Source organism: Bufo bufo, chromosome 2 (genome assembly GCF_905171765.1).
Source record: "Bufo bufo chromosome 2, aBufBuf1.1, whole genome shotgun sequence".
NCBI classification, from domain to species: Eukaryota; Metazoa; Chordata; class Amphibia; order Anura; family Bufonidae; genus Bufo; species Bufo bufo.
This window is the reverse complement of record NC_053390.1, coordinates 442,699,095-442,717,923: the sequence shown is the minus strand read 5'-3', so window position 1 is coordinate 442,717,923 and position 18,829 is coordinate 442,699,095. Positions and strand designations below refer to the sequence as shown.

Sequence of the window (18,829 nt, the reverse complement as noted above, 5' to 3'; positions counted from 1 at the left end):
TGGGATAATGAGGGAATAACACACACCTGGCCATGGAACAACTGAGAAGCCAATTGTCCCATTACTTTTGGTTTATTAACAAGTGGGAGGCACATATGCAAACTGTTGTAATTCCGACACCGTTCACCTGTAGTTAAAGCACATCTTGTTTGTTTAATTTCAAATCCATTGTGGTGGTGTATAGAGCCAAAAATGTTAGAATTGTGTCGATGTCCCAATATTTATGGACCTGACTGTATATATATACTTTTTACGTGTTTTATAGGAAGTCAGGACCTACCTTCCTTTTTGGGAGTACAGCTAAAGATCTTGCACAAGAGAATAACACCTGCCGCCTATGGAGTGTGCTCAGCTTGTGAGCCTGCTCTATACGCCCCTGGTGCACCTTGGACATGCAGTTATGTCAAAGTGCGCAAAAGGGGGTTAGTCAATACTACCTACCAAATTCCTATAGTTCATGGAAGGTCTCAAAAGGCTTAGTTTACACTACCATCATGGTTTCTATTCTTACCAGAACAATGACAGGTATAGAAACATAGAAACATAGAATGTGTCGGCAGATAAGAACCATTTGGCCCATCTAGTCTGCCCAATATACTGAGTACTATGGATAGCCCCTGGCCCTATCTTATATGAAGGATGGCCTTATGCCTATCCATGCATGCTTAAACTCCTTCACTGTATTTGCAGCTACCACTTCTGCAGGAAGGCTATTCCATGCATCCACTATTCTCTCAGTAAAGAGATATTACTGATATTACTTTTAAACCTTTGCCCCTCTAATTTAAAACTATGTCCTCTTGTAGCAGTTTTTCTTCTTTTAAATATTCTCTCCTCTTTTACCTTGTTGATTCCCTTTATGTATTTAAAAGTTTCTATCATATCCCCTCTGTCTCGTCTTTCTTCCAAGCTATACATTTTAAGGTCCTTTAATCTTTCCTGGTAAGTTTTATCCTGCAATCCATGTACCAGTTTAGTAGCTCTTCTCTGAACTCTCTCCAAAGTATCAATATCCTTCTGGAGATATGGTCTCCAGTACTGCGCACAATACTCCAAATGAGGTCTCACTAGTGCTCTGTAGAGCGGCATGAGCACCTCCCTCTTTCTACTGGTAATTCCTCTCCCTATACACCCAAGCATTCTGCTAGCATTTCCTGCTGCTCTATGACATTGTCTGCCTACCTTTAAGTCTTCTGAAATAATGACCCCTAAATCCCTTTCCTCAGATACTGAGGTTAGGACTGTATCACAGATTTTATATTCTGCTCTTGGGTTGTAAATTTTAGTTGCCAGATTTTTGACCATTTCTCTAGTTTTCCTAAATCCTTTTCCATTTGGTGTATCCCTCCAGGAACATCAACCCTGTTACAAATCTTTGTGTCATCAGCAAAAAGACACACCTTACCAGCGAGGACTTCTGCAATTTCGCTGATAAAGATATTAAATATGGGTCCCAGAACAGATCCCTGAGGTACCCCACTGGTAACAAGACCTTGGTCTGAATATACTCCATTGACTACAACCCTCTGTTGCTTGTCCCTCAGCCACTGCCTAATCCATTCAACAATATGGGAGTCCAAGCCCAAAGACTGCAATTTATTGATAAGCCTTCTGTGTGGGACAGTATCAAAACCCTTACTGAAGTCTAGATAAGCGATGTCTACTGCACCTCCTCCATCTATTATTTTAGTCACCCCATCAAAAAAATCTATAAGATTAGTTTGACATGATCTCCTTGAAGTAAACCCATGCTGTTTTTCATCTTTCAATCCATGAGATTTTAGATGTTCCACAATCCTCTCCTTAAGTATGGTTTCCATTAATTTCCCCACTATTGATGTCAGGCTTACTGGCCTATAGTTGCCCGATTCCTCCCTACTACCTTTCTTGTGAATGGGCACAACATTTGCTAATTTCCAATCTTCTGGGACGACTCCTGTTGCCAGTGATTGATTAAATAAATCTGTTAATGGTTTTGCTAGTTCACCGCTGAGCTCTTTTAATAGCTTTGGGTGTATCCCATCAGGCCCCTGTGACTTATTTGTATTGATATTAGACAGCTGACTTAGAACCTCTTCCTCTGTAAAGACACATGCATCAAAAGATTCATTAGTCTTCTTTCTTAACTGAGGTCCTTTTCCTTCATTTTCCTTTGTAAAGACTGAACAGAAGTATTCATTGAGGCAGTCAGCTAGTTCTTTATCTTCTTCCATATACATTCCTTCTTTTGTTTTTAATTTTGTAATTCCTTGTTTTAGTTTCCTTTTTTCATTTATGTATCTGAAGAATGCCTTATCGCCTTTTTTTCCTGACTGAGCTAATTTCTCTTCTGCCTGTGCTTTAGAAGCTCTTATAACTTGTTTGGCCTCTCTCTGCCTAATCTTATAAATTTGCCTGTCATCCTCGTTTTTTTTTTTTTTTTTTATATAATTCCTAAATGCTATCTTTTTGTTTTTAATGATTTTGGCCACTTCTGCTGAGTACCACAGTGGTCTCTTCCTTTTTTTGCTTTTACTGACAAGCCTAATGCAATTTTCTGTTGCCTTTAATAGTGCCTCTTTTAAGTAGTCCCATTTCTCCTGGACTCCAATGAAACTGTTCCAATCTGATAGGGACTCGTATACCACTAATCTAATCTTAGAAAAGTCAGTTTTTCTAAAATCTAAAACTTTTGTTTTTGTGTGGTGTGACTCTGACACTGTACTTATAGTAAACCACACTGACTGGTGATCACTAGATCCCAAGCTTTCCCCTACAGTAATATCATATACCAAATTCCCATTTGTGAATACTAAATCTAAAATGGCCTCCTTCCGGGTTGGTTCCTCAACTACTTGCTGTAGAGATAATCCCAGTAGGGAATTTAGAATATCTGTACTCCTGGCAGAACTAGCTATTTTGGTTTTCCAGTTTACATCTGGAAGATTGAAGTCTCCCATAATGATAACTTCCCCCTTCAATGTAATTTTAGCTATTTCCTCAACTAGTAGATCATCTAATTCTTTGACTTGGCTAGGTGGTCTATATATCACACCTACACGAGTTACCTTATGATTATCAAGCTGCAAAGTAACCCAAACTGACTCTAAATTGTTCTCGCTAACATGTATCAAATTCGATTTTATGCTGTCTTTCACATACAGGGCCACCCCTCCCCCTTCTTGCCTTCTCTGTCTTTCCTGTATAGAGAGAACCCTGGTATTGATATATCCCAGTCATTACTCCCCTTGAACCACGTCTCAGTAACAGCCACTACATCTATATTCTCAGATGCCATTATAGCCTCAAGTTCATTGATCTTATTCCCTTATTTGCGAGCATTTGTAGATAAAAATCTGAGCTTGTCATTTCTTAACCTTTGTGCTACTGGCATCTTCTGGCATTGTTCCGGGGGACAGTCGGACTGCTGGATTATCACTCTTTTGCCCCCCTTTCCTAGTTTAAATGCTCCTTAGCAAATAATTGGAACTGTTCACCGAGGACATTCGTTCCTTTGAGAGAAAGATGCAAACCATCTTTCTTGTACAGTTCTTTTCCATTCCAACAAGAGCTAACATGAGACACAAAGCCAAACCCTTGGTTCCGACATCATTCACCAAGCCATACATTGAATTCCTTAATGCGCATCTTCCTGTCATGCTGAAGGTTATGCACAGGCAAAACTGCAGAGAATGAAACAGTTGATGCAACCTCCCGTATATCCTTTCCAAGTGTGTGAAAAGCTTCTTTCACTTATGAAACCTCATTACAAGCCAGATCGTTTGTCCCAAGATGGACAATCCACTTCCCTTTCCTGCTTTGCTTGCCTAACAATATTAAGGATCCGTCGTCTATCCCTGCTAGCGGTAGCACCAGGGAGACATCTCACAACACCATTCTCCTCAAATTTCACACCTCTTATGATGGAATCGCCCACCAACAGCTGCTTACTATCAGTCCTCACCTTCTCCTTTTTGTCTTTGGCTGCAGTCTTGCATACTTTAGGCATGTGAGATGATTGTTTCTCACCCACTGTGCTTGAGCCATCCGCCATGTTGCTCTTACACTCTGAAAGTGCTGCAAATGAATTATGGAGAGCCACAGACTGTGGGACATGTCTTCTATCCACAACTCTCAGTCTGCCAGAACCTACAGTAACCCATCTTCCATTTCTAGGTATGACTACTTCATTTTCAAATAGATCTTGACTTGTTTTTGACAGCAAAAACACTGTAATTCCAATGGAACAGAATACAACAGTTAATCCGAACTGGGCCTAACTGATAGGTTTGCTTCCCAATAAGGAACATTATTAAACATAAACAACATTTTAACACATTTATTTCCATCCTTACAGGAACAGGAGAGAGTGGAAAAAGCACGTTTATTAAGCAGATGAGAATCATCCATGGATCTGGTTTCTCAGAGCAAGACCGTAAAATTTATGGAAAACTTATACATCAGAATATCATAACCTGTGCCCAGTCCTTGGTGGGAGCTATGGAGACCCTCAGGCTTCCTTATGTCTGGGAGGAAAATAAGGTAACGGTATCTTTGAGTAATTACATATTAATATCTAAAAGCAATTTACAAGTTCCAATATCCATATTTCTCATTATTGGAAGGGCTTATTCACCCTTTAGACATCTTCTGATTAACTGGGGATCTACATTCATCCCCCTAGCAAAGGGACACCCTATTCCCCGCAAGCGCTATTAGTAGACATGTTGTTGGTTGCACAAGTATGATTTGGATAATGCAATACCCCATTCACCCCTGCCAGTGGCATTTCTTCTGGCTGCACTGTGGCCTTCCATGATGCTGGTGTGTGACTACTTCTGAAAGAGAATCAGTGTGGATTGAAAGTACAGAAAATGCTTTACGGCAACCAATTGATCCTTCGATGAACTAGAAGAGTAAGCCTGTCAGGGCCTACAATATTCCCAGGTGCTGATTTGTGAGATCAATCACACTGGCGGACCAATTGCAAAGAAATATCACTCCCGATCCCTTACCACCCCCCTATTCAAGGCCACTTTAGATCTTCTTACCTAATCTCGCTGCATCCTCATACCTCTTTGGCAACCCAATCTTTATGCGTCCCTTTTCTTCATTGTGTTTGGATTCACCAGCAGCTGTACTTACATTCTTTAGGCATCTGCTGGATTATTCAGCTGTTGGTCCTTCTGCTGCAGCTATTCTGACTTGCTTGTACCTATAAGTAGAAAACCACAACAGTAAGGGTGACCATACACATTCGACAGAAGTTGGTTAATGGTTGAACAGCATTTCAACAATCTGGTGAATAAACATTTCACAGATGCAGTCATACCCGTTTTAGTCCATATTGGCCATTATGGTTGTTGAAACTGGCCATACATTTTCAATGAAACTGGGTGATGGACAAAAATCTTTCTGGATGAACGATCTTTCTTTGAATGAAAACTCTTTCGTCCAACTACTGTATCAGGCAAAAATGTCAGACATGGCTGACTTCTCTTCAGACAATGGTAGTCAGGCATTGGTTGGATAAAATGATCATTCATTGTTAAATTTCATCCGATGAACAATTGTTTTGGTTGAAATCATCTGTTTTGATCAACTTTAGATTAATGTGTCTGGCCACCTTTAGCCCTGCCTACACTGCCTTAAATATCCCTTTGTCTATCCCTCCCCTAATCCCCCACCATTACTTCTATCACCTTTCTTTCATCTTTTTAGCATGCTAGCCCCCCTCAACAAATCTCATGTAGCAAATTCTAATGGCTGCTTTACACGACCGTGATCGGCCTGGGAGACACAGTCCATGTGTCAGCTGCACCTCCTGGGCTGACTCCTCTGACGTTAAGTGACTGCATCATAGTGATTTATGATACAGTCAGTTCATATGTCATCTTTACTAACTACAAATAACTATCCCTGCATTCCTAAATACTAACTACTCCTCTCCTTTCAAACTCCCCTACTTCTTATTGGAGGCCACATGGCCGCTCTTTAATCCTTGATGATATCACCAAGCCCAGTCTTTGCTGTGCTCTGGTGACTCTACCTCAAGTTTTCTCAAGCATTTCATGGTGGAAACCTGTTATGTGATATTGCATGGAAAGTATGAAAAGTATATACTCCACATTTTAACCTTTTCACACTGCGGTACATGGTTGTTTGTCAAACATAAGTAAACTAAAGTAAAAGGAAAAAAAGTTTAAAAAAACAAAACCTACACTTAACACACACAAAATACCTAATCACACGCAACAGTTATCACTAGCATTCCTACACACACACAGGGCTAAAAAGTTGCAAGAAAAAATATAACTGTGTCTAGAGGACCTGTCACCACTCCTGACATGTCTGTTTTAATAGCTTCATGCATCCCCCATGTAATAACAATTCTGGAGCATCTATTCTTATGTCTCTATGTTGTGCTATTCCTTTATTATTTGTACTAGAAGTAATGAATGAATTGCTAGCTGTCTGCAGTAAGGGTACAGAGGGGTGGTAACCAGTTGGGGTGTGTACCTGCACAGACTCACTCTATCCAATCAGTGCTGCCATTTTCAGACTGTGCAGGTACACCCCCCCAACTTGTTACTTCCCCTCTGTACCCTTACTGCAGACAGCTAGCAATTATTCATAACTTCGGAGAAGAAATAATAGAGGAATGGCCCAACATACAGACATAAGAATAGAGGCTCCAGAATTGTTAGTACGAGGGGAATGCATGAAGCTATTAAAACAGACATGTCAGGAGTGGTGAAAGATCCTCTTTAAGTTCACCCATGCATCCCCAGAGTCCCTTTATACAAAATAGAGAAAAGTTTAAGGGCTGGCCACTCTCCTCCAAGCTGCGCCCACCCGTGGCATTGCCTAGCCTATAAGACTCCTAACGCCATTGAGACGCTCTCCATAATGAGATATTGTATTCCCTTAATCCTGACCTAGACTTCTCACCCAGTTAAGCCAGTACTCTCTGCTCTTCACTCATGAGGTGCAATCACTCCGAATCAGCTGTCTGCAGATGAGACGCTGGCTTAATTATTATCCAAGTCCTGTTTCAAGACATTGACTTATAGCTACCTTATGTCTGGTGACTTTAGAGTCAGAGCTTGCTAACAGCTCATTTGCCTTCCCTGTTCCCAGAATTCCAGAGTAACATTGCCTGGCCTATAAGAATACTCATGCCGTTAAGGTGTTCTCTGTAAACAGATATTGTATTTCCCATGTGGAGCATTGTTTAATTTCTTAAGGAAATATTGTCTTGCAAGAGGTAAAGAATACCATAAACCAGGCAGGCGTTGATGTTAAAATAAGCAAGAGAAGGCATTTTCTTGTTAGTAATTCAACCCTTAGAAGGGTTGAGTTAGGGGATAGGTCAGATGTGCTGAAGGAGGTGAGATGTCTTTCAGGTGCCACTGCTGTCAATAGAGACAAGAGGTGTATTGAAAATATAGTCAAGGCAGGCAGTTAGTAAGGATAGGGAAGTTGATCTTGTGTTGCATCTTGGTACCAATGACTTGGCCCATAATAATTTGTTTCTGTACAAAGGGAATTCCAGAATTTTAGCCAGGAACTCAGTAGAATAGCTGGTTCAGTGACTTTTTCATAGATTTTGCTGGTCTGTAATCAGATCAACAAGGCAATTCATATCTCTGAGTTTAATGCATGGTTAAGACAGTGGTGTAAAACTGAACATTTTGTGTATATTAGCTATGATGCTAGTAAGTGATCTACTAAGGAATCGTGCAAGAAGGGTGGTTTGCATCCAGCACATAAAAGTACAAATGTATTTTGTGTAGAGTTAAGTTTTTGGACAGATATTTACACTAGATGTAGGGGATAGAAGTTTAAGCAATGAGAATGACCTCTGTCCCCGGCCAGTTAGGATGAAGTAGTGTGATGGTTCTGGTGAAAATGTGGTTGTTTGCCCAGTACAGTAGATGCAGCTGAAGTTGTTATGAAAAATGCAAGTCATAAAAGTAATGTTCTACATACAATGTGTGCAAACAATGATAGCTTTGAAAACAGGCTCTGCAAACGTATGCAGATCATGTCTAGGGATAATTTAGATCTGGTTTCTACAACTGAGACATGGTACAATGGTTATAATGACTGAAAAATAGCCATATATGGTTACACACTGTACAGGAAAGACAGAGTAGTTAGAGGTGGTAGAGTAGCCATTTATGTCAAGGGTAATCTAAAATCTACAGTAATTCAAGAGACACAAAAACTGTGAGAAACTCCCTGGATTTGCATGCAAACTAAAGATGGAACCGCTATTAGAATTAATGTGGTATATAGGCCTCAATGACAAAGTGAGGATTAAGATAAATTGGTGGATAATATTTCTGAGATGGCAGAAAAGGGAGATATTGTAGTTATGGGTGACTTCAATGTGCCTGGTATAGACTGTAATATCTGTAGTGCCCTTTCACGCTGCACTTAAAGGAGCATCTCTGAAATAGCTAGTTAAAAGGGTTTTCCTGAGACTTTCAGTAGGAAAGTGTTGGAAACCCCAGTCATTAGTATCTGATCGGTAGGTGCTCGAGACCCCCACCGATCAGCTTTTTGAGAAGGCACCGGTGCTAGCAGTAGCAGCTCATCAAGCACATTGCCGTCTGTTTGATAGTGGCTGTGCTTGGTATCACAGCTCAACCCCATTCACTTAAACAGGGCAGAACTACGCCTAGGCCATGTGATTGATGAACGTGACATCACATGGCCTAGACTAAGCTATGAGACCATGGCGCTACTGTGGGTGCTGGTGCCTTCTCAAGCACCTGATCAGCGGGGGTCCTGGGTGTCAGACTCATACAGATCAGATACTGATGACCTATCAGGAGGATAGGACATCAGTAGAAAAGTCTCTAACAACCCCTTTAAGTTACCAATCACAGGAGATAACATTCTAGATTTAGTCTTCACAAATGGAGATCTGGTGACTGATGGTAAGGTGGAAGAACATTTAGGTTCCAGTAACCACCAATATTTATAGTTTGATGTAAAAAGGTCCCAGGAACAATTTCACACTACTACGACAGTGCTAGACTTTAGAAGGACTAATTTTCATAATTTCAGCCCCAGAGGACTTTCTGCTTTTGTGTTTCCATTTTTACTCGCTGTCTTCCCAGATCTTTTTATTTTTTCACTCACATAGCTGTATGAGGGCTTGTTTTATTTTCTAATGGCACCACTGCATACAATGTAATGGGAAGCTAAAAAAAAATTAGGTCATAGGATAGGATAGGTAATCAGTATGAAAATCTTAGAAAACCCCATAAATATGTCAAAGGAATAAGTAAAATTCTGGAGGGAAGTGCCTATGACACATATCAGTATGTCCTTCATTATTGGCTCAGGCTAACTGCAAGGCATTATGGGCAAACCCACCAGCCAGAGCACCACCCAGGGTCCTCCTTCCTTTTTCCTGCCCTCCAGTGCTGTCTTCTGATCTATAAAATGACAGATGTCATTTTGAGTGGTTCATCCAAAATGAATCGCAAAAGCTTGAGATTCACTGAAATGTGACATTTTTGGGAAAAGTTGTAGTGAACTCTAGTTCATTAGAATCAATTTGCTGTTCTTTACTGAATATCCAAAAGTTTATGAAGAATGTACGTGCTTGTTCTTGGCAATGGCGGTGTCAATGATGTCGGACTCCTCACCAAACTTTCTATGAAAGAATTGGTATATGACAAGCCTTTTTAACTATGTAAACACTTGGATGAATAAAAACAAATGATTCAAAAGCTTACATATTTCTCTATTTTAGGTGAATGGGAAAATGATCAGTACCCTGGATGTATATAGTACACAGCAGTTAGAAAAGCATCATGCTTTAGCCATCAAAAAATTATGGAGTGATCCTGGAATTCGTAAATGTTATGAGAAGAGAAGAGAATTCAATCTCCTTGATTCGGCCAGCTAGTAAGTGCTTGAGAAACTAATATGTTATTTGGCATCTCTGAACAAATATTTCCATGGTTTTTCCCACTTTGAATCAGCAATGATTAGAAAGCTTGGTACACAAATTGGGTAGTCCACAGCACTCAAGGCCTGAGATAGTTGCCAGGTGAACGCTGTTTAGGTAATCTACAGACCTTCTAGATCTAGCTATAGAAATAGGCAGTCTACATCTGCATCTGAATCAGCCTTGATGTATAGGGGGGTTGACCTAGCTAAGGAACTAACCCAAACTGCAAATCTCCAACACAGAGATTAAGAGGAAACCCCCTGCCTGTCTTGAAATGCACTTGGAAGTGGAGTCTCCCAGACCACAGTTGGTTTGAAATCTGGCCTGCGGGGCAGTATTCAAAATTAAATCATATCTGAAAGTTTTATTATTTTACAGTTTGAAAACTTTATATCTCACTGGTTTAAATCTTGGTTTTCTTGCACTCTTTCCTGCAGCTATTTAACAAATTTGGACAGGATCACTCAAGACGGCTATCAGCCTACAAATGAAGACATTGTGAGGATACGAATGCCAACTACAGGAATAAATGAATATTCTTTCACAGTGGATAAAGTTAATCTTAGGTGAAATATAAACCCACATTTCTTATCACTTTATAACAAAGAGAGTCTGTGTACGTACTACCAGGAGGCAATATGCAGCTTTCACAGTATGTGATATAAAACAAGGCCAAAAATGGAAGAACAATACACAAAGTTTATATTACATCTGCACGCATGCAACTATATGTATAAGGGGTAGGAATAACTATCTTGGTGCCCAAGACAAGGGTTTCAGTATATATCCTCTGTGAGAAGGGTATCGTTTGGGAGAACCGATATTTGTCATTGAAACAGTTAAACTGTGTGTGGTAAGCCTTGGGTGTGTCTCTGGGAACCGAGAGGTTAACCCAGACACAGGATAAGCAGGGTTGATAGCCTGTTTTGATACCCTGTTTTAGCCATAGCTAACATAGACAGATTGTAAAATACATACTGGGACCTGCTTATACTGGAGTGAGTGAGGTCCACCCGGGCTTCGGTTCTGGCCTTTCATAGCCCACAGCTGCGGGTCACATCGGTTATTGGGGCCTAATTTAAATCTCAGTGTAGAGCTGAGAAATGTGGCCATACCTGGAGAAGCTGACTGCTGAACTACAGAAGGTATTGCATGTGCCACCCAATACTTTCCATTTGTACAGGTGGGCCAGGTAGCTGGTCCCACGTATAGTCGTATAGTGTCTTGTTGTATTAGGTACTGGCTCAGCTGAGCAGGGTTTGTTTGTTTAACCCTATTTGTTAAGGCTATGCTTATGTTTAAATATATGTGTAACATAAAAACACATAATTTGGACTTTATCCTGTCTCCTGCTTCCTGCACAACTACCAAGTGTCTACCAGAGCGACCCCCCCACACGTCCCTCACAGCCATTGCTATCTCTTTTCTGCCAGTGGGTTACCACTACATGAAAGCAAATAGTTTACATAGGTCTCCCACACTATAAAAATGTTTAATCCTATGTGATGTTTTTATACAAATGAGCACTTCCCTTTGTGCAGTGTCGGCACTGTAACTTTTTTGTATTCCATAATTGTCTCCCCATCCTCATGGCTCACTAGGCAGCCGCCTATCCTTCCTACCCCTTGTCCTGGCCCTGTATATACAGTATGTAACCTGTGGCAAAGACACATTGATATCAGGATACCATGGGTTGAAATGACTGAACTGGAAGTCTGGTTAAATGCTTGATGGCTTCATTTAAAGCATTTCTAAATCCACCATTTTCATGATGAATGTCAGATTGGACTTCACAAAGTGCTATAGTTATATAGATAAGGCATATCTTCAAAGTATTAGATGATGTCATAATTGAAAATGGATAGAGTGGCATGCAAGCATTGATGGACATTGTGGTGATGAACACAGTGTCACAAGGACATCCTGGATTTCAAAGGGCAGGGGTTTATTAAAGAGGTTTTCTGGAAATAACATGAAAATGATCGATTCTTAAGATAGGTCAGCAATTTCAGATCGGTGGGCTCCAACTGCCTGCAAATCAGCTGTTTGAGAAGGTCGCAATGCTTCGGTCAGCACCGTGGCCTCGTTCTAGACCAGTTACATCAGTCTCATGGCCTAGGCGCAGCTCTGTCCCATTCAAATGAATGAGCCGAGGAATGAGCCTAGGATGCAATGCCAAGCACAGTCTCTATCCGATGTATGTCGCTGTGCTTGGTATGATGTGAGAAGGCCGCAGCGCTCATCCTTTTCAAGCAATTAATTGGTGGGAGTGCGGAAGTTAGACTCCACTGATCTTATATTAATGACTTATTCTGAGGATAGGTCCTCAGTATTATAGCTTCTGAAACCCAGTGAAGTAAGATGCATCAAGTTAATTAAGAGGAGCAGGCCTCATAACAAATTTGGTGCATCTGGCAGTCCATGTACAAGAAAAGCAAATCTACGGTATGCCAGCTATGAGCGGAACTGTACAGTTTCTGTGGTCAATTATAGTAATTCTGTTGGGCTGCTTAGCCCCACTCATGTTTTTGATAAGTGTTGAGTAGGCAATGTAAAATTTAAAAACCGTTTTTTGCAAAACTGCCAAAATCTTTGACTTTTGTACACCAGACAACTTGCACAAGTCACATAATAAATTCTCTTCAATAGTGATGTGCACCTGCAGGCAGGTTGTGCTGACCCAACCCCTTATTTTTTTCTTTACATAATAAATTCTCTTCAATGTTCTTTATAATGATTTACATATTATTTTTATAGGCTGGTGGATGTTGGTGGTCAAAAATCTGAGAGGAAGAAGTGGATCCATTGCTTTGAGAATGTGAATTGTCTTATCTACTTGGCTTCTCTCAGTGAATACGATCAGCAGTTAGAGGAAAACAGGCAAGAGGTAAGACATTTCTAAGTTATAGGCAATAAAAATGCACTCATATAAAAGTAAGGAGGTATTGTACCTGGCAGCATATCTACATGTACTTCTGATAGGTCTGATGATGTATTATTATTCATATGAAATTGAATATCATATGTCTCTCTATTAAAAGCTACATTTAATTTTCACAATTGAGAGCGGTTTCCTTCAAAGACAAACATAAAATCATAGCTCTAAAAGTTACAAAAAAGTATATGCTTCTGAAGAATATTTTAAACATGGTCTCTAAGGCCATTTCTTAACACAGCAGTATCGATAAGCCAAAACTAGGAGTTCATCAAAAACATGAAAGAGTCAAATCTTTCCATTAAAACTTGTCTCTGTGTAGATACCACTAATACTGATGCAAAATACTGACCAAAATACTGGCACATAAAAGTGGCCTAAGAGCAGTTCACATAATATGGCTGCCTTTTATGATCTGTGATACAAAAGACAAAAGCTCAATATCTGCTGAACTGAACACAGACCACCAATCCACCATTGGCTTTTATACTCGTCTAAACTTGGTCCAGTAGAAGTTGTGTGGTGGTTGCCCATGTGTTGCAGCCATAATACAGACATTAAAACATCAACAATGCTTTACTTGTAATTATTCTGTAAAATGCAGGTTTTGGAACAATTGTGCAGGAGGGCATAGTTCTTCCAACATTTCAAGTGTGGATGGCAAGTATCTCTTCTGACTAAGTTGCTTATGTGCACTGAAGGTTCTCTTTTAGCACTCTCCTTGCTCCAAACAACTGTTCTGATGCAGGCGGGTACAACCTCTGCTCCTCTCTCTGGGTTACACCCATAGCGTGACCTAATCAGTACAACTTTAGGACTTTCCTCACCACCAGGTCACACATACTAAGTCCTCCCAGAGGGTGAATCCTGGTCTAAATAATCATTAAGCCACGCCCAGGTGGTGTATGTCTATGTTTCCACACTTGTGCATAGCTGTTTCCACACTGGTACCATCATGGTGCTGAGTTGGTAATTTTCCTGAGCTGTGATCACCACGCAATGCAGCACCAGGACAAGCACCTCTCCCCACCAGTACAACACACCAAATTGTACAAAACACAAAAACAATACCCCAAACCACTTTACAACCCAATAGTCTGCAATAGTCTACCAAAATTTCAGCTGTTTCAGGCTAGAAAGTGCCATTAGAATAAAATAATATTTTATAAACTTTTAAGAGCTTGTTAGAGGATGTTCTACATTAATATGACCATGGATGATACAATTGCAGGAAAACAGAAAAACATTATTTTCTTCCCAACAGTTGCTTGTTTGCTTTATAGTTGCAGTTTGCTATTAAATGCACATTTTTCTTGATGTTTGCAAGGGCATCCTTGATAAGACATCCCACTTGGTGGTTACAAGAATAGACTTCACTGATTGCTTATATGTAGTCTTCTTCTACTGCCATGGCCCACAGGGGAGGTGTCAGGTGGAGAGGATGAGAGTGGTGGCTGTGGTGAGGATGGAGGCAATAGTATTCGTGGTGGTATTCATGCTCCAGTGCTCCCCGTGTCGTGTCACGCAGTAAAGGGAGGGACACCTTTTCTTCCCCTTGGGGAACTCCCTGGAGATGGTCTCCCCCCTGATGGTGGTTCAAGGTGCTCTTGGTGTTGGTTGATACATGGTGATGCAAGGCAGGGAGAGAGGGTTGGTGGAAAGAGAGGCAATAATCAGTTCAGCATAGTGAAACAAGAAACAATTCTTTACTGAAGGTAATGGCAGAGGGCAAATACACATACTTTTAGAAGTAGGCTGTTCCTCAGAGGCACTGTCTCCTCCACTACTCTGGCTGACTGCTCTGGCACCCCAGTTGATCAGCTGTTTGAGAAGTGGTGGCTCTCATGTGAGAGCTCCTCCCTCTTCAAGATTACACTGTGCATCATCTCGCTTGTAGCGGAGTGCAGTGTAATTACAATTGTAATTGCTCTTTGCCGCTGAGATGAGCGAGACAACGCGCAGTGTAATCTTGAAGAGGAGGCATACCCGCACAAGCGCTACCTCCATGACATATATCTCCTGAAGATAGGTTATCAATATTTACCCACTGCAAAAACCCCTTTAACAAACAGGCATACAGAGGCAGCACAGACAAGAGAAGGTGGACAGAAAACGCACAGAACAATTTAATAAAACTGTTTAAATAAAAAGAGGCAGTAATATTTCAAAGGGCCTCACCATCCCTTAACAATCTGGCTTCTGAATTTACTCTTTTCTTTATTGTTGGCGTGATAGTTAATCTAAAAGCAGATCTTGGCTCCAGTGCTTCCCAATAAATGAATCCTTATTTCTTCATGTCCAATAAAATACAGATATAAAAAAGGTATACAAAGTCACAATGAAGTGTTTTGGAGATCCGCCCCTCCCTCAGATATAGGACAGATTGTCTGAGCATCCAATATATTATACTTGTCTATGTCCATTGCGTATCACCCTATGTTTGAGGCACTCTGTTTTTTTTTCTGGAATACAGCCAGTAAATCTAAAAAATCTATTAAGAGTATAGTTTGTATCCAATGCAGGAATTTGTATTCTGTGTAGGAATGGGATTTATTTATTTATTTTTTTAATTCTTTATTTCTCATTTTGCAAAAATAACAAAATTATTGCATGTTGAAACACATACATTACAAATAATAGTCAGAACCATGCTGACTGTTAATCTGAGGCATAATCCAACAACGCACAAACAAATATGACACTTTAGTCTGTGTTTGGTATTCAGCCTAGTGTGACAATGAAGCACCTTGATTCATTTAACGAAAACCATATACAAATCAAAGGGCCAATGAAGAAGTGGCCACTGCCAGAACATAAAAGTAAATTCGACTGACAATAACAAGGAAAGAAAAAAAAAAAAAGGGGTGGGGGGAGGAAGACACAAGACAGTGATACAAAAGGAAGAGTTAATGGACACGGGGTTCAGAGAAATAGGGGGAGGGTTGGGGGAGGGTAACTGGATTGTATGTGCGGGACCAGACGAGACTTTCATGTCAGTAAATTCCGATACTCCGGGGTATCCTGGAAGGAAAACCATGGGGACCACATAGCCACGAATGTTCTGTTACCACCTTTCAAAGATGCCGTGAGTTCCTCCATTCTCCGCATCTCCTCCACCTTCTGAATCCACATTCTCACAGAGGGAGGAGAACCAGACTTCCACCTCGCAGGGACACAAGCTCTGGCTGCTATAACCAGATAACGCAGACAGGATCGTCGAAATAATATCAACGGCAAGTCCGAAAGAAAGAGTAAGAAAAACTCTGGTGTGTTAGGAATTGAAAAGGGAAAAATGGAGGCCAGGGCCTTTTGGACAGATTCCCAGAAAGGTTTGACTTTGTCACATTGCCAGAAAATATGTAGGAGGGAACCTTGGTTGGCTTCACATCTCCAACAAAGGGGAGAGGCCGATGGGAACATTTTTTGGAGACGGGTAGGCACATAATACCACCTTGATAGTAATTTGTAACTGGCCTCCTGATATTTACTTGCAATGGATGATTTATGAGTAAACTGGAAAATTCTAAGCCACTGGTCGGAGGAAATATCCCTCTGCAAGTCCTGAGCCCATTTAGCTGAGTAGGGGGGGAGATAGTCCGTACCCGGCGTTACCAATGCCTTGTATAATTCTGAGAGAGAGTGCCGATATAGGCCGGAGCCTATACATATCTTTTCAAAAGGAGTGAGCGCCCTATCAAATCCCTGAGAGGACGGGATAGAAGAAAGGAAGTGATGTAGCTGTCTTGACCTCCAAGGACCCAGAGGACAGGGATCTGTCAGGCCTAATAATTCAGAGTAAGTGAGCCACCTACCAGAAGTTCTAAAGAATGGTGCCCTACACCTACCACTCGATCTCCACTGTGCGAACGGACCCCCTGAGCAACCCGCCGGGAAGTCCGGATGTCCCAAGACAGGGAACATCGGAGAGGGCGCTGGGGAAATTGTAGAGATCTGTTGGTACTTACGGAATTGAGCTAGGGTAGGGCCTATGAAAGGATGAGAGGAAAGGTCACTAGGGACCTTCCTATCTGTCCATGGTAGGAGGGCCAAAGGAGTCCGTGATGTGAATTGCTCAATTGAGATCCATTGTTTGACCTGAGTATGTCGGGACCAATCTACCACCCGTTGAAACATAGAAGCTGCGTAATGCTTTCTTAGGTCAGGGATCCCCAGGCCCCCCCTTTCCTTCGGCACATGTAATAAGGATCTAGACAGTCTTGAATTTTTCCCTGCCCACAGAAATCTAAAGAGGTCCCGATGTACAATAGAGAAGAAACTGGCTGGAATGTGGATAGGAAGGGTCTGGAACAAATACAATAAGCGTGGAAGAACGTTCATTTTAAAAATGGCGCACCTGCCGAACCACGTATATAGGCCTTTGGACCATCTCTTGAGGTCTTCTCTGATCCGACTCAGAAGGGGAGCAAAATTCCTGGAGAAAAGCTCAAGCAAATCCCTGGGAATCATTGTGCCTAAATATTTAATGGCACCTGTCGCCCAATGGAAAGGCAAGGAACCCGCCAGTTCGGCTTCCAGAGCCGATGGAATGGAGACATTAAGCGCCTCCGATTTCTGTAAGTTAATTTTCAGATTGGACAAGTTATGGAATACTTTGAATTCCTCAATTAGGTTAGGGAGGGCAACTTGAGGATTGGTTATCATGAACATCAGGTCGTCTGCATATGCTGCTATCTTAAACTCCTTCTCTCTCACCGTGAGACCAGAAATGTCAGGGTCTTTCCTTATAGTCCTCAGGAGTGGTTCTAGAGTGAGGATAAAAATTAAAGGAGATAAAGGGCAACCCTGACGCGTACCATTCCTAATCTCAAAGGGAGGCGAGAGGACACCATTAACCTTTGTGGCTGCTGAGGGAGAGGAATATAGGGAACGGATCCATGTCAATAAGGAACCCTCCACACCCACATGGTTTAATACTGCAAATAACCAAGGCCAACCAACCCTGTCAAAAGCCTTTTCGGCATCTGTGGACAGGAGACATAGATTGGAACGGTGAATTTTGGCCAGATGGACCAGGTTCAAGACTTTTGTGGTGTTATCTCTCGCCTCCCTTGAGGGAATGAAACCCACCTGATCTAAGTGAATAAGGTCCGTCAGGTATGGAGTCAGGCGGGTGGCCAGAACTTTTGCGAAGAGCTTAATGTCCACATTAAGTAGAGAAATGGGCCGGTAACTAGCACAAGCGGTCGGGTCCTTGCCTTCTTTATGGATAACAGTAATGTGTGCATGAGACATGTCTTTAGGGAGAGGAACTCCAGAGCTTAATTTATTCAAGGCATTGGTAAGGGGAGTACGCAGGAAGGAAAGGAATCTCTTATAATAGGAGGCCGGTAGGCCATCTGGGCCTGGAGCCTTACTAGGTTGCATTGATTTCAGAGCCTCCCCAATCTCATCAGCTGTAAACGGACTGTTCAAACTCTCAATGGCCTCACTCGGTAATTTCGGTAAACCTGACTTAACCAAATAGGAGCTCATGGTCGAATTCAAGACCTGACTAGATTGACTGGGTTGAGGAAGATTGTACAGGTTCTGATAAAATTGAGAAAAAGCTTCTGTGATCGAGTCAGGGTTATGTATTACTGGTCCCCGTGGTGGAGTAATGCGTGGAATATAATTCCTTGCCCTTTGTTCACGTAGGGATCTGGCCAAGAGTCTACCACACTTATTGCCATATTCAAAAAAATGTCTCCTACCCTGTGAAAGGAGGATTTTTGTACGGGTATCTAGTTTATCTTTAAGCTTGCACCTTGCCTGTGTGAGCTCAGCTCGAACAGACTGTGCATGGGAGCGTTTATGGATCTGTTCCAAATCGGAAATATTCTTTAAAATCTGGGAAATTTCCAGAGCCCTCTCCCGTTTACGCCGTGCTCCATGTTTGATGAACTCCCCTCTGATCACACACTTATGCGCGGCCCATACCGTAA

The 18,829-nt window shown here is 41.5% G+C and overlaps 1 protein-coding gene across 1 annotated transcript in view; it reads left to right on the top strand.

Annotated features, from left to right (window-relative positions):
* The window catches only part of LOC120989413 (guanine nucleotide-binding protein subunit alpha-11-like), a 144,140-nt gene that overhangs the window by 39,751 nt on the left and 85,560 nt on the right, over nt 1–18,829 (top strand). Inside the window, 4 exon segments of the mRNA XM_040417496.1 lie at nt 4,337–4,521; nt 9,752–9,906; nt 10,390–10,518; nt 12,710–12,839. Coding sequence (XP_040273430.1) covers nt 4,337–4,521; nt 9,752–9,906; nt 10,390–10,518; nt 12,710–12,839 — 599 coding nt within the window.